Here is a 26,506-nt window from a genome sequence, read left to right as displayed (position 1 = left end):
CAGCAGTCCTGTTGTGTGAGCAGCTGTAATGTGAGTGAACACCACATACTGGAGGGGGTGTACGAGAGGCCAGGACACCAGAGGGCTGAGCTGTCGTGGGCTGGCAGTGTAGCAGGTCACTCCGCCCTGCCCTGGCTGCCTCTTTACTGGGTCTGTTCGCACACACACAATCCCAATCACCCACAGGGCCATGTAAACACAACACATCACCCAGCCAATGACAGGCCTGCAGCACAGCTTCCTTTGGCAGGAAATTCAAAGAGAAAGAGAGTGGGAAAGAAATGGTAGCTACTTCTGCCATTAAACACAAAGCAGAGCTTGTGTAGCCAAGCTTGTGTACCTGAGAGGGCTCAGCTGTGAGAAACACTAGTAGCTACTGTAGAGGACTCAGCCTGCCTGTCATTTTGGTAGCGCACTGCAGAGCACTGCGTTTCAGGGTAAGAGAAGTCTTCCCTGGCGCTTGCAGTTGTCTGTGTTTCACCTAATCCTCATCAACACCCAGACAGACATTCCTGGTGTAGCAGCCAGGAGTCCTACTGAAGGGCCCTGACCCGGTTAGACCCCAGTCGACAGCCGCCCCAATCACCAGCCTGTCGGCCCAATCTACACAGCAGTCCAGCCAGACAGCCAGACAGTCATGCCAGTTCAATGCCATCAGTCCCTGGGTAGGAGTACTCCTCCCTGATGTGATGATACCAGGCCTTTTCATGCTGCATCACTGCAGTGCAGGTGTTCATCCTCAAACAATGACCCCTTTATATTCACACACAGGAGTGTATCACGCAGCTTGTAATGTAAAAAATCGGCTGCTAAACTAATCTAACTTCTACACCTTTCCTCACCCAAGCCTCTCCCATTTTAAGTAGGCCAAGCTAACTCCTCAGGGCAGGCCCGCTAATGGTGTGTGAAGACACCCACCATGAGGTTCCGTGTCCTGAGGTACCATGAGCTGTTTTTCTGGATGGGCCAGGGCCTCACATTACACAGTGCATTCTGAGCTGACTGAAGCTACCAGAGGGCGCATTACTGAGCACTATGCAGGGGATTCCTTCTTTCTATCTCTCCCTCGTGCTCTCTTCCTCTCTGGTGTTCGTCAAACTGACATGGGAACATGAAGTACCTTCATCAACATGTGACACACGCACAGGCAGCAACAGGCCCACAGATACACTGTACGCTCTGCAGAGGCAACCTGGCTGACAGCATTTATCACGCCCAGCCAGTCACCGCATTAAAGACTGCCCTGTGAACACACCCAGAGGCAACATAGCAAGGTATGACTACAGTGGGCACTAGTGATGGGGGGAAAAATCTATACAGCTACATATCGGAATATTATCTTTGACGATATAGCGTATATATTATTTGTTGCGCTAGTTGGCTGTACCCGCACCAAAACTCCAGTATTTTTCCTTCATAGCTTGTTCTCCATCTTTTTAAATAGGGAGCCAATTTGTTTTCAGAACTTGTATTGCCATGACTGATCAAAACTAGTTCTCATGGCTCTGTCGTCCGTCTGCAGCAGACATACGGGGCGCAATATGTTTGGAACATCGATTCACAATAAAATCACAGTATTAAATAGCAATACATATAGAATCGTGAGAATCACAATACATATCGTAACGGCACCTAAGTATCTTTATGCACACGCATAAAGGCGTCCACGTGCTTCCCAGCCGAAACAGTTCGGAAGAGTTTGAAATATTTGTTTGTTTTGGACTTCAGTATGGGTTTACGCCCTTTCGCAAGTGATTGGACAACTGTAGGGATTCTTCAATAAAGTCTTTGTTGTCATTTAACGAGAGACGACTCGTTTTCATGCACATTTCTATATGTAAAATTGCGCGACTACGATCTCCTAGGAAAAACGTCTAAATTAATGACAAATTTAATTCTGACTATTTTGAGGAAGTGTGTACTGGCTACGGCGTCTCAACATTACTATTGCTGTTTTTTCTCATTTTTCAAGCGAAGGTCTTTTAAGGGAGTATGTGAGCACACTCGTTCGGTTCGCCTAGTCGACTTTGGCTCGCCGTCAGCCGAACTGAAGCATACTGACGCCTTAAATCACTCCAGACGACAGGGGAGGGGAGGGTGCCATCCTCGGACATACACCACCGTTCAAAAGTTTGGGGTCACTTAGAAATGTCCTTGTTTTCGAAAGCAATTTTTTTGTCCATTAAAATAACATCAAATTGATCAGAAATACAGTGTAGACATTGTTAATGTTGTAAATGGCTATTGCAACTGGAAACGGCTGATTCTTTATGGAATATCTACATAGGCGTACAGAGGCCCATTATCAGCAACCATCAGTCCTGTGTTCCAAATCAAATCAAATCAAATTTTATTGGTCACATGCGCCGAATACAACAGGTGCAGACATTACAGTGAAATGATTACTTACAGCCCTTAACCAACAGTCCATTTATTTTAAACAAAAAAAGTAAGAATAAAACAACAACAAAAAAGTGTTGAGAAAAAAAGAGCAGAAGTAAAATAAAGTGACAGTAGGGAGGCTATATATACAGTAAAATAAAGTGACAGTAGGGAGGCTATATATACAGGGGGGTACCGTTGCATAGTCAATGTGCGGGGGCACCGGCTAGTTGAGGTAGTTGAGGTAATATGTACATGTGGGTAGAGTTAAAGTGACTATGCATAAATACTTAACAGAGTAGCAGCAGCGTAAAAAGGATGGGGGTGGGGGGGCAGTGCAAATATTCCGGGTAGCCATGATTAGCTGTTCAGGAGTCTTATGGCTTGGGGGTAGAAGCTGTTGAGAAGTCTTTTGGACCTAGACTTGGCACTCCGGTACCGCTTGCCGTGCGGTAGCAGAGAGAACAGTCTATGACTAGGGTGGCTGGAGTCTTTGACAATTTTGAGGGCCTTCCTCTGACACCGCCTGGTATAGAGGTCCTGGATGGCAGGGAGCTTTGCCCCAGTGATGTACTGGGCCGTACGCACTACCCTCTGTAGTGCCTTGCGGTCAGAGGCCAAGCAGTTGCCATACCAGGCGGTGATGCAACCAGTCAGGATGCTCTCGATGGTGCAGCTGTAGAATTTTTTGAGGATCTGAGGACCCATGCCAAATCTTTTTAGTCTCCTGAGGGGGAATAGGCTTTGTCGTGCCCTCTTCACGACTGTCTTGGTGTGTTTGGACCATGATAGTTCGTTGGTGATGTGGACACCAAGGAACTTGAAGCTCTCAACCTGTTCCACTACAGCCCCGTCGATGAGAATGGGGGCGTGCTCAGTCCTCTTTTTTTTCCTGTAGTCCACAATCATCTCCTTTGTCTTGGTCACGTTGAGGGAGAGGTTGTTGTCCTGGCACCACACGGCCAGATCTCTGACCTCCTCCCTATAGGCTGTCTCATCGTTGTCGGTGATCAGGCCTACCACTGTTGTGTCGTCGGCAGACTTAATGATGGTGTTGGAGTCGTGCCTGGCCATGCAGTCATGGGTGAACAGAGAGTACAGGAGGGGACTGAGCACGCACCCCTGAGGGGCCCCCGTGTTGAGGATCAGTGTGGCAGATGTGTTGTTACCTACCCTTACCACCTGGGGGCGGCCCGTCAGGAAGTCCAGGATCCAGTTGCAGAGGGAGGTGTTTAGTCCCAGGATCCTTAGCTTAGTGATGAGCTTAGAGGGCACTATGGTGTTGAATGCTGAGCTGTAGTCAATGAATAGCATTCTCACGTAGGTGTTCCTCTTGTCCAGGTGGGAAAGGGCAGTGTGGAGTGCGATAGAGATTGCATCATCTGTGGATCTGTTGGGGCGGTATGCAAATTGGAGTGGGTCTAGGGTTTCTGGGATTATGCTGTTGATGTGAGCCATGACCAGTCTTTCAAAGCACTTCATGGCTACAGACGTCAGTGCTACGGGTCGGTAGTCATTTAGGCAGGTTATCTTAGAGTTCTTGGGCACGGGGACTATGGTGGTCTGCTTGAAACATGTTGGTATTACAGACTCAGTCAGGGACATGTTGAAAATGTCAGTGAAGACACTTGCCAGTTGGTCAGCACATGCTCGGAGTACATGTCCTGGTAATCCGTCTGGCCCTGCGGCCTTGTGAATGTTGACCTGCTTAAAAGTCTTACTCACATCGGCTACGGAGAGCGTGATCACATAGTCGTCCGGAGCAGCTGGTGCTCTCATGCATGCTTCAGTGTTGCTTGCCTCGAAGCGAGCATAGAAGTGGTTTAGCTCGTCTGGTAGGCTTGTGTCACTGGGCAGCTCGCGGCTGTGCTTCCCTTTGTAGTCTGTAATAGTTTTCAAGCCCTGCCACATCCGACGAGCGTCAGAGCCAGTGTAGTATGATTCAATCTTAGACCTGTATTGACTCTTTGCCTGTTTGATGGTTCGTCGGAGGTCATAGCGGGATTTCTTATAAGCGTCCGGGTTAGAGTCCCGTTCCTTGAAAGCGGCAGCTCTACCCTTTAGCTCAGTGCGGATGTTTCCTGTAATCCATGGCTTCTGGTTGGGGTATGTACGTACGGTCACTGTGGGGACGACATCATCGATGCACTTATTGATGAAGCCAGTGACTGATGTGGTGTACTCCTCAATGCTGTCTGAAGAATCCCGGAACATGTTCCAGTCTGTGCTAGCAAAACAGTCCTGTAGCTTAGCATCTGCGTCATCTGACCACTTTTTTATTAACCGAATCACTGGTGCTTCCTGCTTCAGTTTTTGCTTATAAGCAGGAATCAGGAGGATAGAGTTATGGTCAGATTTGCCAAATGGAGGGCGAGGGAGAGCTTTGTATGCGTCTCTGTGTGTGGAGTAAAGGTGGTCTAGAGTTTTTTCCCCTCTGGTTGCACATTTAACATGCTGGTAGAAATTAGGTAGAACGGATTTAAGTTTCCCTGCATTAAAGTCCCCGGCTACTAGGAGCGCTGCATCTGGATGAGCGTTTTCCTGTTGATTAATGGCCTTGTACAACTCATTCAGTGCAATCTTAATGCCAGCATTGGTTTGTGGTGGTAAATAGACAGCTATGAAAAATATAGATGAAAACTCTCTTGGTAAATAGTGTGGTCTACAGCTTATCATAAGATACTCTACCTCAGGCGAGCAAAACCTCGAGACTTCCTTAGTATTTGATTTTGTGCACCAGCTGTTGTTTACAAATATACACAGACCGCCGCCCCTTGTCTTACCAGAGTCAGACGTTCTGTCCTGCCGATGTAGCGTATAGCCTGCTAGCTGAATGTTGTCATTGTTGTCGTTCAGCCATGACTCCGTGAAACATAAGATATTACAGTTTTTAATGTCCCGTTGGTAGGATAACCGTAATCTTAAATCATCAATTTTATTCTCAAAAGATTGAACGTTGGCTAATAGGATTGATGGGAGAGGCAGTTTACTCGCACGCCGTCGGATCCTTACAAGGCACCCGGATCTGCGTCCACGATATCTCCGTCTCTTCCTCACGCGAATGACGGGGATCTGGGCCTTGTTGGGTGTCTGTAGAATATCCTTCGCGAACGCCTCGTTGAAGAAAAAGTCTTCGTCCAATGCGAGGTGAGTAATCGCTGTCCTGATATCCAGAAGCTCTCTTTGGTTATAAGAGACGATGGCAGAAACATTATGTACAAAATAAATTACAAATAACGCGGAAAAACACACATAATAGTACAATTGGTTAGAGGGCTGTAAAACGGCAGCCATCTTCTTCCGGTGCTGTTCTGTTAATCCAAGTTTTTCATTTAAAAGGCTAATTGATCATTAGAAAACCCTTTTGCGATTATGTTAGCACAGCTGGAAACTGTTGTGCTGATTAAAGAAGCAATAAAACTGGCCTTCTTGAGACTAGTTGAGTATCTGGAGCATCAGCAATTGTGGGTTCGATTACAGGCTCAAAATGGACAGAAACAAATAACTTTCTTCTGAAACTCGTCAGTCTATTCTTGTTCTGAGAAATGAAGGCTATTCCATGCGAGAAATTGCCAAGAAACTGAAGATCTCGTACAACGCTGTGTACTACTCCCTTCACAGAACAGCGCAAACTGGCTCTAACCAGAATAGAAAGAGGAGTGAGAGGCCCCGGTGCACAACTGAGCAAGAGGACAAATACATTAGAGTGTCTAGTTTGAGAAACAGACGCCTCACAGGTCCTCAACTGGCAGCTTCATTAAATAGTACCCGCAAAAAAACAGTTTCAACGTCAACAGTGAAGAGGCGACTCCGGGATGCTGACCTTCTAGGCAGAGTTGCAAAGAAAAAGCCATATCTCAGACTGGCCAAAAAAAATGTAAGATGGGCAAAATAACACAGACACTGGACAGAGGAAGATTGGAAAAAGTGTTATGGACAGACAAATCGAAGTTTGAGGTGTTCGGATCACAAAGAAGAACATTTGTGAGACGCAGACCAAATGAAAAGATGCTGGAGGAGTGCTTGATGCCATCTGTCAAGCATGGAGGAGGCAATGTGATGGTCTGGGGTTGCTTTGGTGGTGGTAAAGTGGGAGATTTGTACAGGGTAAAAGGGATCTTGAAGAAGGAAGGCTATCACTCCATTTTGCAACACCATGCCATACCCTGTGGACGGCGCTTGATTGGAGCCAATTTCCTCCTACAACAGGACAATGACCCAAAGCACAGCTCCAAACTATGCAATAACTATTTAGGGAAGAAGCAGTCAGCTGGTATTCTGTCTATAATGGAGTGGCCAGCACAGTCCCCGGATCTCAACCCTATTGAGCTGTTGTGGCAGCAGCTTGACCGTATGGTACGTAAGAAGTGCCCATCAAGCCAATCCAACTTATGGGAGGTGCTTCAGGAAGCATGGGGTGAAATCTCTTCAGATTACCTCAACAAATTGACAAATAGCATGCCAAAGATCTGCAAGGCTGTAATTGCTGCAAATGGAGGATTCTTTGACGAAAGCAAAGTTTGAAGGACAATATTATTATTTCTATTAAAAATAATTATTTCTAACCTTGTCAATGACTACATTTCCTATGCATTTTGCTATATTTCCTATTCAAACGCATTTTATTGCATGACATAAGTATTTGATCACCTACCAACCAGTAAGAATTCCGGCTCTCATTCCCTGTATTAACTGCACCTGTTTGAACTCGTTACCTGTATAAAAAGACACCTGTCCACACACTCAATCAAACAGACTCCAACCTCTCCACAATGGCCAAGACCAGAGAGCTGTGTAAGGACATCAGGGATAAAATTGTAGACCTGCACAAGGCTGGGATGGGCTACAGTACAATAGGCAAGCAGCTTGGTGAGAAGGCAACAACTGTTGGCGCAATATTTAGAAAATGGAAGAAGTTCAAGATGACGGTCAATCACCCTCGGTCTGGGGCTCCATGCAAGATCTCACCTCGTGGGGCATCAATGATCATGAGGAAGGTGAGGGATCAGCCCAGAACTACACGGCAAGACCTGGATAATGACCTGAAGAGAGCTGGGACCACAGTCTCAAAGAAAACCATTAGTAACACACTACGCCGTCATGGATTAAAATCATGCAGAGCACGCAAGGTCCCCCTGCTCAAGCCAGCGCATGTCCAGGCCCGTCTGAAGTTTACCAATGACCATCTGGATGATCCAGAGGAGGAAAGGGAGAAGGTCATGTGGTCTAATGAGACATAAATAGAGCTTTTTGGTCTAAACTCCACTCGCCGTGTTTGGAGGAAGAAGAAGGATGAGTACAACCCCAAGAACACCATCCCAACCATTAAGCATGGAGGTGGAAACATCATTCTTTGGGGATGCTTTTCTGCAAAGGGGACAGGACAACTGCACCGTATTGAGGGGAGGATGGATGGGGCCATGTATCGCGAGATCATGGCCAACAACCTCCTTCCCTCAGTAAGAGCATTGAAGATGGGTCGTGGCTGGGTCTTCCAGCATGACAACGACCCGAAACACACAGCCAGGGCAACTAAGGAGTGGCTCCGTAAGAAGCATCTCAAGGTCCTGGAGTGGCCTAGCCAGTCTCCAGACCTGAACCCAATAGAAAATCTTTGGAGGGAGCTGAAAGTCTGTATTGCCCAGCGACAGCCCTGAAACCTGAAGGATCTGGAGAAGGTCTGTATGGAGGAGTGGGCCAAAATCCCTGCTGCAGTGTGTGCAAACCTGGTCAAGACCTACAGGAAACATATGATCTCTGTAATTGCAAACAAAGGTTTCTGTACCAAATATTAAGTTCTGCTTTTCTGATGTATCAAATACTTATGTCATGCAATAAAATGCAAATTAATTACTTAAAAATCATACAATGTGATTTTCTGGATTTTTGTTTTAGATTCCGTCTCTCACATTTGAAGTGTACCTATGATTTGAAAAGGCGTATGTCTGCCAGTCTCCAACTGTGTGACTAGAAATGGAGTTGTATCTCACACTGCCAGCCTCCTACACTGTGCTTTTAACAAAATAAAAACAGTGCAAGAGTCAGTTTCATTTCAGAGAGTCAGCCTAAGCATAGGTTCTCTATTCCAGCTCAGACCTGTGGTGCTGCTAAGTTTCATTTGCCTGGCTGTCTGTGTGAGAGAGGAGCATGGGTTTCGTTTCAGGGTTAAGCCACATCTCCTCGTCACCCAGGGAACCGGCTTAGACCAGGCGGAGCGGCCCAGCGCCACTGGAGCATGTGACAAACAAATGGCTCCTTCCTGAAACCTTCTGGATCACATTACAGATAGCACAGCCTCAGCCAAAGGAACAGAACACAGACCCTTGACACTTGGGGTATAACTTCAGGGTCTCCTCTGCGAGGTTACTGTTGCAGTGGCAGACTAGTGCTGCTTATTGACCAGCTGCTCAGACGGACCGACAGTATAAAGGTGTGTGAGAGCCAGAGGGCAGTGCACATGTCTCAGTTCAGACACAGGCAGTAAAAGACAGAGGAGAGAAAAATCATAACTGGCTGCCAAAGCGCCTTTGAGAAAGGAGAGGGTTCGCTTGCAGATGGCTTTTCGGATGTGCCAGGCCAGCCTCCTGGTTTAGAATGGCCTCCACCGAACAGCATTACAGCAACCAGCTATAAATACTGCAGAAGGACCAGGGACAGAAATAACAGGGTACTGTACCAGGCCCATGTTTCATAGCGTTGCCAGAAACAGTGAGACACACGTCATCCAGCAGGCATTCTCTTCACGTGAACCTGCACAAACTCCTCACTCACTGCTTATTAGGCAGTCCCTCAGTTGGCAGTGCTACGTCTGTAAATATGCCACACTCACACAAAAACATGAGTAGGCTAGCCTATGAGTGACAGGGCCAGCGATATGCATAGTGTCACACACAGAGGAAAGGACGTCAACCCGAACCACACACACACTGAACATGAGGTGGCCAATTCATTAAGCTTTCATCAATCCCCGACTTATCCTCCAGCAGCACTACATTGGATCAGACTGGCTACCATAACCAGAGGATTTGGGTTAAAGACAAGTGAGGGCCACGAGGACCCCAGTTGTCCCTGATCGGTAGTGACCTGCTTGACCTCAGTGGAGTTATCTGGCACGCACTAGCTGCGGTTGAAACCATGTGTTTAGTGCTGCAAAAAAAGCTCCTGGCATTCCACAGGCTCCAAAACATCTGGCGTGCTGCAAGTCCAGCCATAAACACTAGACTACACTTACATTACGCCCTCCTCTTCAATTAAAGCCCTATGGATCGATCCACCATAACAACATCTAGGCCTATATTCAGCAGTACAGAGAGAGACCCATGGATGGACCCAGACATCAAAAGAACAATGTGATCTTTATTAATTGGGCTGCTAAATCTTGGGCTACCCAAAGTACAATCTGCAGACACACTGTTAACAGATTTGAGCCATCAGCACTAGGCTAAACATTAGCAACAATAGTCTACTCAAATTTGTGTGTTTGGTCTAAACGTACTGTATGTCATGTCCTCTGATCTCTGTGACAATTTCCACTCCATCTCTGAGCTCACTTGCTAGACTCCAATCCCTACATGAGCCTAGTCTGCCTGTCAACTAAGTCATCATGGCTCCTCCCACTGTGTGAGGCCTTTTAGAAAAGAGCCAGGATGCAACATGTGAGTGGCAGCCTATCAGACAGCCATAGAGATATGTGGTACACAGGTTGCACATTGAGTTCATCAAGACTGGAGGAGAGAATAGAGCACACGGTGTGGTTCTCATCATTAGTCGCATGGCATGAACTGATGCCTGTACCTCGGTAGGTTTCTCTTCATCGGTCTGGCTGAAAGGCATTTATACAGGCTTATGAAAATGCAATTGCCAGAAATGTTGAAATACTGACCATCAAAAGAGATGGACATGTCTTTTTTCGTGAACATTTTCTAAATTTTGAACATCCAATACTTTTACAACAATGATTACCATAACTTGTACAACTGAAACGACCACCAAAAAAACACAGCGGTCTCCAATCATCTAAACGTATTGTCAAACAGTACGACATTCACAAAATAAATATGATTGTCTTTCAGTATTGATTTTGTCTGAGAGGCCTGTGCTGCTGACAGATGTCCCAAACCTAGAAACAAGCTACCTAACAATTAGCTGTGGGACTTGGATCATACATCTCAGAGATGGTTCTAAAAACAATCATGTACCTGTACTGATAGTCACAGAGTGATTAGCAGCACATTTTGATGGAGTCAACATTGTACAAAACTGATCTGGCACGGTGTGACTGCTGATCTTCACACACAGGACCATGGACATGGTTGTGTTCAATAGGGCACAAGTAGGGAACACTTTAGCAAAAGGTTTCAAAAGGTAATTAAACAAACATTTCTTATTGGACAAGTTCACTCCATTTCGGGAAGTTTTATTCTGTTTTGTGCCTAGTGAACACAACCCAGGTCTTTCCACAGCTAGTTGTATGTGACAGCACAGTGCAGCCATTCAAACACTATTTTAGGCAGTCCACTCCACTCATACACCAAGAAAATCAATGGGTCTTTCAACAACAGCTTTTGTTTCAGTGAATCAGAGGTGGCAGAACTCCATTGCTGCTCCAGAGCTCATTGGATGGAGGGCTCTTTGACATCAGAGAAAGAGCTCAGGTTTCTCTCCTGGAGGGGCGGGTTTGTTTTGGGAGAGCAAAGCCAGGACATGCTCAGCGTGTGCTGCATGTAAACACAGCACCCCTTATACAGGGAGGCTGGACCTTCTGGGCTCAACCATGCAGTCCAACAACTCTGCATGCATTCACACACCTTCGCCCCTATCCGCCCTATCCCCACCCCCGCAACCAAGAACAGTGCCTTACTCGTCCAAGGAAAATCCTTCATCTTCTCCCACCCTCTTTCCTTTCCCCTCCTCATCAAATTGTGTATGCCACGGTGATCGCAGTCACACTAATGTAAAATAAACCTCTTGACTAATGCGAGCCTGAATAGGCGATCCCCCAGGTATCACAAGCAAAGGAAAATGCATCTGGATGTGAATCACTTTCCAATTTTCCGCTTCCCAGTCAGGGACTTGGGGAAGAAAGCTAATGAAATGTTTCCACAACCAGAGATTACAAGCCTGAAAAACACTTTCTGAAAGCGACACTATCAGTTGGCAGATGTCTAGGCTTTACATTTATATATTGTGAAATATCTGTTCATAATGAAGCTCAGTAACTAAACATTGTGAGCAGAATAAGAACCAGGAGTGTGAGAGACAGAGCCTGGTTGTGACTGTGATCCAGGCTGTATAGTAAAGGTTGGGGTATTAGAGTAATCACTAAGGAATGTCTTTATGCAAACAGTGTGCTTCATATTACTATAAATGAGGATCAGCCTAGCTAAAACGTTGCTCTGGGCTCTTGCATGTTGCTAGCCTACGCTTGTCAGACACAGAGAAGAGAAAGAACACGCCTCTACACCTCAGCCTTTAAACCAACACCCCACCCACCTCAGGACTTTTCTCTAGTTTAAACTAGTAAGAACTGCATTACTAAAATAGCTCTATATCACACTAAGATTATATAAACTAATTGGTAAATATGTTTTCAAGACAAACCCGGTCCTTCATATCTGGAACAATAAACAGAGCGGACTCAGGCAAAACAACGGTGATAAGATAAGGAAAGCACCTGGATGGTTGTAAAGCAGCACATTTCATTTCAGCATCACGTGTCTGTGGAAACACCCTCTGTCATAATAGAGAAAATGGTTACAGTAACCTAACCTCTATATCTGCTTTGTACCAACCTGACATATTGATCATAATCAGTAAGCTAGTATAGCCAACCTATATGAAAGAGAGTGTACTAGAGTTCAGACTCTACTAAGAGGTCTGGACCTTGATGGCATACTTGCCCTGTAGCTACAGTCACAAGCCCCACTGACTGTTCGTCCCTGATTGCTACATTTCTGTCAGAAGTTGTACAATCTCTGTCAACTCTCTGGCCTTTATGTACGGAACACTTCGAGAGAAGGGGAATAGTTCAGCCTCTCTATACATGTTGTGTACTATGGCTTCTGGCCAAGAGGTCTGAACCTTGAAGATACATGTTTTGCATTTGCATCTGCCCAGCTGCTCCCCTTGAAATGGGGGGCAGAACTCACTGATTTCACCACACTTTCCACGTCCTCATTAAGAAATAGATACAATTTCTGAATTGCGACTTGATGTGGGTCTGTTATGTTTGCTATATGTACTCTGACAGTTATCATTGTTTGTTCCTATTCACTCACCGTAGTTGAGATATCCCCAAATAGCCACCATACTATTTACATTTTACATTTTAGTCATTTAGCAGACGCTCTTATCCAGAGCAACTTACAGTTAGGGAGTGCATACATTTTCATACTGGCCCCCGTGGGAAACGAACCCACAACCCTGGTGTTGCCATGCTCTACCAACTGAGCTACAGGGGACATACTATGACTTTGGCTAAAGGAATACATTGTGCTTGTGATGCCAGTTAGCTCACAAATGTAAGGATGTGTGAGTTGGAGAAAAAAACAAGCTGCTTTGGACACAAATAGTTGATTTGTTTCTAATATTGAGCGTTGACCTAACAAAAACAAACATTTCAATTTTTCTTGCCAACCCATTGTGTTCTTCTATCATGTTGCCTAGGTAAAAATATCTGTAATACATCTGTTGCTATGTCAGTATTACTGATCCACCTTATAAAACTTGAAACAGACAAGAAATACCAGCATTAGTTAGGCAGGCTTAGCCTGACAGTCTACATGTCAACTATTTAAAAAAAGAGTACTGCAGTGACTTGACTATGCTTCCTGCTCGGGACTCGTGCTTTTAGCTAAATGTCAGTCAGATACTTTGATGTTTTGCTTAGGTCGTCAGCGTGGTGTCCCCTGTAGCTCAGTTGGTAGAGCATGGCGCTTGCAACGCCAGGGTTGTGGGTTCGTTTCCCATGGGGGGCCAGTATGAAAATGTATGCACTCACTAACTGTAAGTCGCTCTGGATAAGAGCGTCTACTAAATGACTTAAATGTAGTGAACACATGCATATGTTGGCAACCACGAGGTAGCTAGCTATCAAGGTCATAAAACAAACTACTGGAGCTAACTATCCCATTGCTTTCGACTGACCTTAGCTGGCTAGGAACGTCACCCAAAATGACGGATTATGACGCTTGACGGTGAAATCGGCACGCCTAAATATGGCTATGATTTCTAACCATAAGAATATGTGCGCTCACTTCACCAGCCAAGTTAGCTGGCTGGCTAGTTGTCTAACCAACTAGTGTGGTATAGATAGCTAGTTAACGCGTGATTTATTATTAGCTAACTACTTGTAGCTAGTTTTGATGTGTGTCATTTCGTTACTTCATTTCGTTACTTACCCTAGGATTCCTTCAGAGTAGTTCTTGACTTTCCATGGTGTTCCCATGTAACCACAGCCTCCGGTCTCGAGGCTACTGTTGAATCCATAAGTGCTAGCCTTGTTGTCTCTTTTCCTTTTGTTGGGGTGTCCTGCGACCACAGAGACCCGAGTACCCACTTGCCCCCCTCCGCTGCCCCTCCCCAACGATGAACGGTTGTTGTGGTTGTTATTAGCTTCCAACGGAATAAAGTCTCGTTGTTCGATTACATCTCTGTCTTTCGTTGAGTTGGACATTCCCTGGTTCCTGGGTTCGCTGTTAGTGACAGCTCCGTTCTTGCTCGAGATCACGTTACCCAATGTCCCGTTGATGTTCGATTTCGGACTGAGACTTGAAGTGCTAGACAAACTACCCGTGTTACAGTTGTTATTGAAGTACAGATTCCCCAGTCCTTGTGTCGTTTCCCAAATCTGCATCCACAGGCTGTTGGCTGGTCCACGTTGTTCTGGCTGAAACCAAGCGATTCTTGGATCCATCAAACGACACTGCCCCAGAGCAAGGCTCAGTTCGTGTAGCTAAAGCTAGCCAGGTAGTTAGCTAGCTAACCTCACTCGTAAGCTTTACAGCGGACTAAAGTCAGCTAGGTAGGTTACTTCAAATTGCTATAAAATATCTGAATCTTACTGCCATCCATTAATTAAAACGAAGATCAGAAAATATTATTATTAGACGGTAGGCGACGTGTTCAATGAAATGATGTTGGCAAAGTTTGGATTCAAGAATGAAGGAAACGTGCGGCCGTTGCCTATCGAAGCGATTATTCTGACCCTTCCTTCTGATTGTGGGTCCTCAATGGCGGACACTGCGCAGCCGCAGATTCGCACAGAGTGAAATGGGGATTCGAAAAGGGCGGAGAAAGTGTAGTTCTTACGCAAGATCAGAACATGTTTCTTATTGCGTAACAATGGGCGATTGATGAATTATTTTCAGATGAGAACATGAGGTACACACACTGAAATAAATTTGTGGGAGGTTTGTAATAATAGAAAAAGCAAAACTAGACCAAACTAACATGGTTACTTCATGTCATGACAGGATATTCTATCCATCAGGCTGATAAAATTACGTTTCCATTATTTCAAAGTATGAAAGCAGCATATCAAAGTGGAGGCTATCTACCAATAGCGGTGCCTTCTCCCTTGTCAATGAAACCACCATTTCTGAACTATTTTCTAAATCCAAAACCACATCCTGCTATCTTGACCCCATGACGACTGCCTTAGTTAAGGCATGCCTCCCTATTCTCCGCCTCCTAGTGGTCAAGATTGTAAATGCATCTCTCACATCTGGCATTGGTCCTACTCCTTTGAAAACAGCGGCTATAACTCCCATACTGAAGAAACAGGGCCCGGACACTGAGATCCCAACTACTGGCCCCGTGTAGCTCAGTTGGTAGAACATGACGCTTGCAACGCTAGGGTTGTGGGTTCGTTTCCCACGGGGGGGCAGTATGAAAAAAGTATGAAAATGTATGCACTCACTAACTGTAAGTGAGCGTCTGCTAAATAACTAAAATGTAAAATACAGGCCTAACTCAAACCTCGCTTGAGTGGGTGGTAGCATCACAAATCCAACAACACATGGCCGCTCATGGACTTTTGGAACCCCTCCAGGTCAGGCTTCCGGGCTATGCATAGCACTGAAACTGCCTTGGTAAAGGTAGTGAACGACCTCCTCTGTGCTACTGATGCTGGGAACATCTCCATCCTCATCCTCCTGGACATGTCTGCAGCATTTAACACTGTCTGTCATCAGATTTTAACTGACCGCATGGAGAGGCTTCTTGGGAGTTTTCTGGAACACCCATTGCCTGGTTCCATTCCACTCCTATCTATCTGATAGACAACAGTTTGTCTCTTTTGGTAACTGCAGCCCCTGTATCACAAGGTGTCCCACAAGGCTCAGTGTTAGGTCCATTACTGTTTAGTATTTACATGCGACCAATTGGTCATATTCTCTGTCAATCTGGACTCAGATTTCACTGTTATGCAGATGACAAACAAATCTACATCCACACAAAACCCAACTCCACTCTGCCACCCCACTCTGTCATTGCCTGTCTCCGTGAAGTGAAAACTTTTTCAAAACTAAACGACAACAAAACAGAGATCATGCTCATGGGCCCAAACTCCCTCATGAATAAACTGGGTGATCTCAACATGAAAATCGACAGCTGCACCATCCATTCCAACTCCATAGTCAGGAACCTTGGTGTTTGACCCCATTGTCATTTGAACCCCACATCCGAAACATCACTGTCAGCCTCCTTCTACCTCAAAAACATCTCACGACTCAGACCTTCTTTCACTGACCCCAATGCTGAAACCCTCATTCACACCATTGTTTTATCACACCTGGACTACTGCAATGCCATTCTCTAGAGTCTCCCCGCCAAAACACTGGACAGACTTCAACATATAAAAAATTCAGCTGCACGAGTCCTCACACACACTAGACCTTGGGACCACATCACCCCCACTCATCAAACTCCACCGGCTCCCAGTTCAATACAGCACACAATGGACTGGCACCCACATACAGTGGGGAGAACAAGTATTTGATACACTGCCGATTTTGCAGGATTTCCTACTTACAAAGCATGTAGAGGTCTGTAATTTTTATCATAGGTACACTTCAACTGTGAGAGATGGAATCTAAAACAAAAATCCAGAAAATCACATTGTATGATTTTTAAGTAATTCATTTGCATTTTATTGCATGACATAAGTATTTGATCACCTACCAACCAGTAAGAATTCCGGCTCTCACAGACCTGTTAGTTTTTCTTTAAGAAGCCCTCCTGTTCTCCACTCATTACCTGTATTAACTGCACCTGTTTGAACTCGTTACCTGTATAAAAGACACCTGTCCACACACTCAATCAAACAGACTCCAACCTCTCCACAATGGCCAAGACCAGAGAGCTGTGTAAGGACATCAGGTAAAATTGTAGACCTGCACAAGGCTGGGATGGGCTACAGGACAATAGGCAAGCAGCTTGGTGAGAAGGCAACAACTGTTGGCGCAATATTTAGAAAATGGAAGAAGTTCAAGATGACGGTCAATCACCCTCGGTCTGGGGCTCCCTGCAAGATATCAACTTGTGGGGCATCAATGATCATGAGGAAGGTGAGGGATCAGCCCAGAACTACACGGCAGGACCTGGTCAATGACCTGAAGAGAGCTGGGACCACAGTCTCAAAGAAAACCATTAGTAACACACTACGCCGTCATGGATTAAAATCCTGCAGCGCACGCATGGTCCCCCTGCTCAAGCCAGCGCATGTCCAGGCCCGTCTGAAGTTTGCCAATGACCATCTGGATGATCCAGAGGAAGAATGGGAGAAGGTCATGTGGTCTGATGAGACAAAAATAGAGCTTTTTGGTCTAAACTCCACTCGCCGTGTTTGGAGGAAGAAGAAGGATGAGTACAACCCCAAGAACACCATCCCAACCGTGAAGCATGGAGGTGGAAACATCATTCTTTGGGGATGCTTTTCTGCAAAGGGGACAGGACGACTGCACCGTATTGAGGGGAGGATGGATGGGGCCATGTATCGCGAGATCTTGGCCAACAACCTCCTTCCCTCAGTAAGAGCATTGAAGATGGGTCGTGGCTGGGTCTTCCAGCATGACAACGACCCGAAACACACAGCCAGGGCAACTAAGGAGTGGCTCCGTAAGAAGCATCTCAAGGTCCTGGAGTGGCCTAGCCAGTCTCCAGACCTTAACCCAATAGAAAATCTTTGGAGGGAGCTGAAAGTCCGTATTGCCCAGCGACAGCCCCGAAACCTGAAGGATCTGGAGAAGGTCTGTATGGAGGAGTGGGCCAAAATCCCTGCTGCAGTGTGTGCAAACCTGGTCAAGACCTACAGGAAACGTATGATCTCTGTAATTGCAAACAAAGGTTTCTGTACCAAATATTAAGTTCTGCTTTTCTGATGTATCAAATACTTATGTCATGCAATAAAATGCAAATTAATTACTTAAAAATCATACAATGTGATTTTCTGGATTTTTGTTTTAGATTCCGTCTCTCACAGTTGAAGTGTACCTATGATAAAAATTACAGACCTCTACATGCTTTGTAAGTAGGAAAACCTGCAAAATCGGCAGTGTATCAAATACTTGTTCTCCCCACTGTACCTTACTGACCTCCTGCACCCCTACTTCACTGCGCTCCTCAGACACTGGCCTGATCACCATCCCTCGCACCAGCCTCCGCTCCATGGGAGACCGGGATTTTAGCAGTGCAGGTCCCCAACTCTGGAACTCCCTCCCTCTCCATATCAGAATCTCACAATCCATACACATATTCAAGTCCACACTAAAGACACACCTCTTCACACAGGCTTACCCAGATTCTCTATTGTCTTAGCTGTTATCCTCCGTCTAGTTCACTTCCTTGGTTAGTCTGTCATCATGTTTATTGTTCTCCATGGTTAGTCTGTCCTTATGTTTAGTGTTCTCCATGGCTAGTCTGTCCTTATGTTTAGTGTTCTCCATGGCTAGTCTGTCCTTATGTTTAGTGTTCTCCATGGCTAGTCTGTCCTTATGTTTAGTGTTCTCCATGGTTAGTCTGTCCTTATGTTTAGTGTTCTCCATGGCTAGTCTGTCCTTATGTTTAGTGTTCTCCATGGCTAGTCTGTCCTTATGTTTAGTGTTCTCCATGGTTAGTCTGTCCTTATGTTTAGTGTTCTCCATGGCTAGTCTGTCCTTATGTTTAGTGTTCTCCATGGCTAGTCTGTCATCATGTTTAGTGTTCTCCATGGCTAGTCTGTCCTTATGTTTAGTGTTCTCCATGGCTAGTCTGTCCTTATGTTTAGTGTTCTCCATGGCTAGTCTGTCATCATGTTTAGTGTTCTCCATGGCTAGTCTGTCCTTATGTTTAGTGTTCTCCATGGCTAGTCTGTCCTTATGTTTAGTGTTCTCCATGGCTAGTCTGTCCTTATGTTTAGTGTTCTCCATGGCTAGTCTGTCCTTATGTTTAGTGTTCTCCATGGCTAGTCTGTCCTTATGTTTAGTGTTCTCCATGGCTAGTCTGTCCTTATGTTTAGTGTTCTCCATGGCTAGTCTGTCATCATGTTTAGTGTTCTCCATGGCTAGTCTGTCCTTTTGTTTAGTGTTCTCCATGGCTAGTCTGTCCTTATGTTTAGTGTTCTCCATGGCTAGTCTGTCCTTATGTTTAGTGTTCTCCATGGCTAGTCTGTCATCATGTTTAGTGTACTTTTATATACTTATTAATGTGATTTTATTGCTTTTCATCTTGCAGATTTTCTTGTATATAAAGTGACTTTGGGTGTCGTGAAAAGCACGTAAAATAAAATTATTATATCCTCCCCAATATCAAAACAAGTTAATCAATTTACTTTCAGCAATCCAAATAATAATGTTAACTAAATCACCTTGTAAATGGATGGTGAGTTCTGTTTTATTCATGACATCTCACATGAGAGATGGCCTTGTCATACATTGGCAATGGCAAATGCCTACAGGCAGTCGAGCCATAGCAAACCAGAGGTCAGGAAACACTGGGCCTGTACATGGGGTCAGTTAGCGGATTCTTGGGTGAGAAGCACATGAATACTACAACTGGTCATTCCTAACATGGAGGGCTACAGTATGATATTGCGTGTGTGACGTGAGAGTTGGATGATAAAGATGTGTAAAGTAAACCATAATATTTTCTGTCAATTTCTTTAAAATACAGCACTTTGAAATATACTTTTATACATAAAGTTTAATCATGTGTCCCTGTGTATTGCAACAAATTCATCTACAATAGCGCACATCTTTTTTTGTCTTTTTGTACACAAAACTATGTAAACACTCACTTACCAAGGAAAATAGTTACGCATTTCAGTCAGAACATTAAAACAAAAAGAAAAGAAAACCAACATGAAAATCAGTTATATAGATGTTAAAGGGATAGTTCACTCCGAAACAAACTGATTTTGGACTGAACTGTCCCTTTAATGGGGGTGGATTAGGGAATTCCCCTCAACGCCATTCCCTCTGTTCTGTTCTGTCCCAGGGCTCTATGGGCAACTCTGGGTCCATTGTACAGTATATTCTGAGTCATTTCATTTCATGTCAGCCAGTCAGATGGTGTAGTAGTGTCAGGCTGCTGTTATTTTTTCACCACAGTCTCCAGGTAGCCAATAAACCTTCTTAGGTTGACTTTGATGTTGTCCAGCACACACAGCTGCTCAGGGCTGTACTTTCCCTTCCCCTCTTTACGAATCTGCACACAGACGACATATAGAGGACAGGAAACAGCAATTAAACAGATGACAATACGATTTGCATAACCAATGCATAAAAACTGTTCCTAGTGATGGGCTGCAGCTCTATTACCTTAGCCTTGAAGACGGGTTGAAGTGCCTTCAGTGCAGACAGTAAGTTGATGTTTTTAGCTGCTCTCTCTGCCTCGTCTCCATCCGCAAAAACATCAAACAGAGCATCCAGGGCCTCTCCACAAACCACAAGGTTGGCATCCTTTGTGGCAACTTGGAGTAAGGCATTGCCAATCATCTATAAAAAAAGATATTGCAGTGTTATCACATCATGGTCACAAAGCCAAGATGGGTTAAACCATTGAAAAAAAAAAGAGGAACAAAAAGAGTTCCTTCTGAAGTAATCCTTAGCTATCTAAAACACATGAGGGATTAAAATAATAAAGTACCTGCAGAGTTTCAGCTGTCCCCTTCTCTTTAGCCAGTGTGCTTCCTGTGATGCCTAGGATGGCCAGGGCATTCACCCTCACACTGACCACACCACAGCGGGTCGCTGCCTCGCTCAGGCTCATCAGCTGCTGGGGGGTCATACACTGGCAACACACACACAAACATAAACAATGAGTCATCCAAGACAGACACATCGGGATAGTGCTGTGGTATTGTATAAACTGACAGACAGTTGACAGTAAGGCTAGGTAAAATGTACTTCAGGGGGAACCCTCCCCTGCTTGAGTCAGCTGTCTTACCTGTGGGATTTTCATATAGGCTATGATCTGTAAGAGGGATCGCATGGCACTGGTAACTGCCTCAAGGAATTCCTCCTCCTCAGGGATCTCTGAGTAAGCAAATTAACCAAAAATAAATACTGAATGAGACAATTACACTCCTTTTTGTTAAGGTCATTGCTGTAAAAAGAGCATCAACCTACCTAGTCAACCTATCTAGTAAAATGAGGGTTTAATACAAATAATTAAGAGATGGTATGACATGTAGATCTAACCTGGAGCACTGAAGACCAGTGTGGACAGATGTTGTGCGACAGCCTGAAGAGCAGCTGCTCCCCCTAGGGACTCAGCGTCCATAGTAGACAGCATGTTGTGAAGGCACGTCAGGGCTCTGTACTGTACCCGATGCATCCTGGGGGAAAATGTACTTTAGTCAACTCCTGGAAGCATGTAATCTAAAAGGCAGGTAGAGGTGTGGTTAACAAAGAGTACACCAGTAACGCCATTATAAGGCAGAAAAAGAGAATACCTCAATCAAATGGTGCCGTACATTGACACATATTGGTTCAGTGTTACTAGAATCATGGCAAACTTCTCAAATTATCTAGTGATCTAGTATATCACAGAATATCTAGTGTCTCACACTTTAAGGACAAAGAAAATGACATCATGCTAGATAGATAATTACCTTTTTATCAAGATCTTCCAGGTGGGATTGTGACGACATATGTCCATGGCGTCGCTGCTGGGGAACTGGGTCTTCTTGAGAACCTTGAACATATAGAGACATGGATGGTTATCCCCTTCATACAGTGTTAGTGGGTATAACAGAGACAGTAGGAACACAGACTAGCCTAGTACCATGACATGACTTCTTTTATATTTTGTATGTGAAAACAGAGGGAACATCAAAAAATACAAACATGAGAAGTGAAGTGAAACAATTATGCTAGGTGAGGAAAGAAATCCCCTATACCTTCTCTGGGATGTTGTGGTTGATCAGGGCCCCGTGGACCTCAGCAGAAAGACACAGTGGGGACAGGAGGCTGGTGTTCCCTTCAGCGAGGCCGTCAGGACACATCTCACTCTCATCGCTGCTCGACGCCTCCTCCCACTCATCGTCTGACGGGTCTACAAACAAACACACAAAATGAGTCACAACAGCAGACGTATACCTCAAAAGCAACAAAAGCGAATTATAAATCCTAAATGTTCAAGGAAAGACTTCATTTTTAGAATGCATTTGAGCATCAGACAACAGTAAGAATGCTGTCCTCTTATCTATGAACATGTACCAGACAGCTGTGTGAAACAGTAATGGTAATGAAAACAACCCCCCCAGGTCAGTACTGCTCTGCTGCCCAAACACTGCCGCCCACAGCACTCACCATCAGAGCAGCACATGTTGACGATGATCTCCAAAGACGTCTGCTGGGCTGTCAGCAAGGCCGTCGCCTCCCTCAGCTCCTCCTTGCCCCTCTGGAGAAAGAAAACCAGACTATTGACACTGCAGCAGGGACACAGCCACCTCCTACGTCCCTGAGTAAACCCTGTTGTGGGTGTCCCTCGCTCCCTGCCTGCTGAACAAAGCAGTATCTCCCTGAGGAGAGGGCCACTACAGCTCTGAATACCAACTGTAATACTCTGTGCTGCTTCATCAATATTCAGCTGTTTCACAGCATTTAACAGTGTGGAGGAGTCATGTACGTACTCTGAATATTAAAAACTGAAAATGCAATACTCTTTACTCAACCCTGTCACTTTGGATCAAACTCAAAAGAGTTTGATGGGTTTGTTTCTGAGTGAAAAAGGACAGGACTTACAGGCAGGAAGTCAGAGAAGTCTTTATCTATCTTGGTTGCCTTGCCATTCCTCCTCGGGCCAGCCCCCTCCTCCTCCTCATCCTCCATCTCCTCTACAGCTGCTTGGTGGTCCTCCATGTTCCCTGCCTCTGAGGCAGTGGCATTGCGGGCCACCTCAGCCTGGCGGTGCTGGGGTATCAGCGTGCCAGCATCCAGCTCCAAGCACTGGGACAGGGTGGCCACCAGGGCGTTGAGGGTCTGGGCCTGGCGGGCCGTGGGCAGGCTGCTCTTCAAGTTCCACACTGACCCTGTCAATGGACGGAGCACACAATGAGCACTGGAATCAGACTAGTTATTTAGTTAGGCTATCAACAAACCGCTTCCAATCCCCGACTCTGACTAAGCAACAAAATGCCCTTAGTCAGAGAGTGAATGCGGAGTCAGTTGTTCCTCACGTGACCGGTTGACATTGTGAAGTATAAATCTGTAAATAATGTGACAACAAAGATGTTGTAGCCGTACCTGCAGCCAGTGTCCTGAGCAGTGTGTGAGCCATGCCTGTCTGTGAGGATAGCAGCACACTCTCCAGAGTCCCTAATACAGCATTGTTCATACTACACAGCAACTCTGCATTGTCCTCAGTCACTGTGTGCAAACAGTGGGCTAAAGACAGAGAGGGAGCAGGGACTTACTACAAAATACATAATCAAGTAAAATATTGAAATGGTGAAAATGCTAATTAAAGTGGTGTGAAAATTGGTTTGATGAGACTAACCTGCAGACAAAGCCAGCTTGATGTTGTGAGTGTGTCGCTCCAGACACTGTAGGATAACATCCAGAATGCCTGCTTTGTTGAACACAGAGAGGGCCTGGCTACTGCTCTCACTGACAGACAGGGTGATGATACAACAGGAGAGTATGGTGTGAAAGAACCATACAAAACATTGGCAAGCTAACAGAATTAAATATAATTTCGGATCTCTATTTGTAGGCTACTCGATGCATGTCCAGATCACTAGGTGGACCTATGAACGTAGGCTGACCGACCAGCTGACATTTGTGTTACTACTACTGTTACTACTAAATTTACTTTTTTTTTTTCTTACCAGAGATTCCACAGCAAGTTAACTGCTTCATTGGCTACATCTTCCACTGTGTTTTTCTGCCCTTTTAACGAGAGGGCAGCATTGGTCTCAAACCCAGCACAGCACTGTGGAGAAACAGTCCTGGGGTTCAGTCACTATGAAAACACCAGATGTGTATTTGAGTATCTAGTATTTAATATACTTTTTTCTGTGAGTATTTTCAAATACGCAGCCCAGAACAAGTACCTTTATTTGAGTATTTGAATGGTCATTTGTAAAAAAATAAAATAAAAAAAATAATAGTTTACCAAATTGTATTTGAGAGAATTTTCAAATACTTATTTCAAATACTATTTCTAAGTGTATTTCCAAATACATTAAAATATTCAATTACTTGTCTTTTCAAATAAAATATAGGCCTCGCTATCTTAATACTTACTTTGAATGTATGTGAAAGTAATTGAGATATTTGAAATAGTATTTGAACCCAGGTCTGGAAAACACACAACACATCAAGGAATGGAGGTATGTAGGCGCTTGACTTCTCAGACATGCACACTATGAAATATGTTGTTCAAAATGTGAAAAAACATAACCTTTGTGCAGCAGGGCCACACCCATAAATACATCAACTTTAAGGTGCCAATCATGGGAATGATTTACGAAGGAAGACCTCACCTCTCGAAGCAGAGCAGTCAGAGGAGTCATGACGTCCTGTTTCACCATGTCCTCACACACCTCATGACCCCCACAGGCACTCAGGTTCCTGATGTGAGAAGAACACATTACTCAGTCTTTGAACGATAACTATTACATCAGTGCTAACAGTTAATTGAGGGTGTGGTGTGTCAAGAGGACTTGCTCAGTGTCTGTTTAGCAAGCCAAAGCATCCTTCACTAACCTACTTCTGTCTTACAGCACATAATGGCTTGAACTACCATCTACAATCACAACTAACATTTAGCACTCTCTCCGAACAAACTAACAATATCTGAAAGGCTTGATCCTCAGTCCAGATTCCACACCATCCCTCTCACATCTCTCAGGGGGGCTGTTAGGTGGCTAGTACTGGGTAGTGAACATCCCTGTGGGAGGCTGAGGGCTCACCTGAGTGCCCCTGTGGCAGTCTCCCTGACGGCCAGGCTCCGGTCCAGCAGTAGGGGCCCGAGACGTCTCACCGCATCCCGCTGGAGGAAGCCTGGGATGGTCTGGCTCTGCTGCACCACACGTGATATGCTGGCACAGGCAAACTCACGCACATCTGCACTGGGACTCTGCAACTAAACACATACAGTATTCACAGGGGTTATTTGGATATTCACTTTTTCATACCATCTCTGTTCTTTTATCTTCCAGTTGTATGTGTGAAACACTGTTTTGCGGCACTGAAATAGATTTTACCATGTACTGAACAAAAATATAAATTCAACAATTTTACTGAGTTACAGTTCATATAAGGAAATCAGTCAATTGAAATACATTAAAAAGGCTATAATCTATGGATTTCACATGACTGGGCAGGGGCGCAGCCATGGGTGGGCCTGGGAGGCCATAAACCCACCCACTAGGGAGCCAGGCCCAGCCAATCAGAATGAGTTTTTCCCCACAAAAGGGCTTCATTAGACAGAAATACTCCTCAGTTTCATCAGTTGTCAGGGTGGCTGGTCTCAGACAATCCTGCAGGTGAAGAAGCCGGATGTGGAGGTCCTGGGCTGGCGTGGTTACATGTGGTCTGCGGTTATGAGGCCGGTTTGACTTACTACCAAATTCTCTAAAACAACGTTGGAGGCGGCTTATGTAGAGAAATTAACATTCAATTCTCTGGCAACAGCTCTGGTGGACATTCCTGCAGTCAGCATGCCAATTGCACGCTCCCTCAAACCTTGATATATCTGTGGCATTGTGTTGTGTCACAAAACTGCACATTTTAGAGTGGCCTTTTATTGTCCCCAGCACAAGGTGCACCTGTGTAATGATCATGCTGTTTAATCAGCTTCTTGATATGCCACACCTGTCAGGTGGATGGATTATCTTGGCAAAGGAGAAATGCTCACTAACAGGGATTTAAACAATTTGTGCACAAAATTTGAGAGAAATAAGCTTTTTGTGCATATGCAAAACTTCTGTGATCTTTTATATCAGCTCATGAAACATGGGACTAACACTTTACATGTTGCGCATATATTTTTCAGTATAGTTCTGTGAAATATTAATTTATATTTTTTTGGGGGGGGGGGCACATTTGAGCATTATTATAAAAATATTTATTAACACTTGTTTGCCTGCCACTGTTTTTTTTCATCTGCGGGAAGATCCTTAGGAAGACATTTAATTTGTCCTATGGAAACATTGGTAAACAACATTGACATGTATATGAATAGCAGAACTGACCTGAAAGCTTTTCTAAAATAGAGTGCCACAGACATGAGCCATTAGACCGAAACACTGCAATGATTCCAAATAACAGTACTGTGATCAGATCTTGGGGCTTACTTTCTCCAGTAACTCTCCAGCTGGAGAGTCGACTCCATCACAGACCTCATCGTGGTCCTCTTCCACTTCCTTTACAGCAGTTACCGACAGTCCCTCTGCGTTGAACTGGGGACGCCTAAATTTGTTAGTCTTACTTTTACCCATAACTTATTTCGATTAAGTGCGGAAAGATATTGATCTATCTATCATGTAGTAGGCTGTCACACTATCTCACATCATTTTAAGCCATGTGGAACATCGGTGGAGTTCGGCGAGTGCCGTAAAATGGTGCTTACTCTCGCAAAGCAGAAGGGGTGTCGTATTTATGTCGCAAAGACGAGACCAGGGCACCGTCTGAACACT

General features: G+C 44.9%; 2 protein-coding genes across 2 annotated transcripts in view; both read right to left on the bottom strand.

The window, feature by feature from the left end:
• LOC311111199 (terminal nucleotidyltransferase 4B-like) overlaps positions 1-14,644 on the bottom strand; it is a 31,955-nt gene extending 17,311 nt beyond the window's left edge. Inside the window, exon 1 of the mRNA XM_084153902.1 lies at positions 13,782-14,644. Coding sequence (XP_084010028.1) covers positions 13,782-14,296 — 515 coding nt within the window. The 5' untranslated portion in view covers positions 14,297-14,644. The remainder of the gene's footprint in view (positions 1-13,781) is intronic.
• A 4,589-nt stretch (positions 14,645-19,233) lies between these two features.
• Positions 19,234-26,420, bottom strand: LOC311111241 (HEAT repeat-containing protein 3-like). Its single transcript, XM_084153954.1, has 15 exons — positions 26,165-26,420; positions 24,779-24,951; positions 24,350-24,437; positions 23,693-23,796; positions 23,362-23,471; positions 23,109-23,249; positions 22,608-22,894; positions 22,173-22,263; positions 21,761-21,915; positions 21,473-21,555; positions 21,060-21,196; positions 20,806-20,894; positions 20,506-20,649; positions 20,178-20,354; positions 19,234-20,064 (listed from the first exon to the last, which is right to left on the bottom strand). Exons 1-15 carry the CDS (start codon positions 26,306-26,308, stop codon positions 19,951-19,953), a joined length of 2,037 nt encoding a protein of 678 aa, XP_084010080.1. The 5' UTR covers positions 26,309-26,420; the 3' UTR covers positions 19,234-19,950.
• Positions 26,421-26,506: the final 86 nt, after the last annotated feature.

This window comes from Coregonus lavaretus (assembly GCF_964263955.1).
Source record: "Coregonus lavaretus genome assembly, chromosome: 37".
Classification (NCBI taxonomy): Eukaryota; Metazoa; Chordata; class Actinopteri; order Salmoniformes; family Salmonidae; genus Coregonus; species Coregonus lavaretus.
Note: the sequence above shows the minus strand (reverse complement) of the source record. Positions and strands in the feature narration are given on the sequence as shown.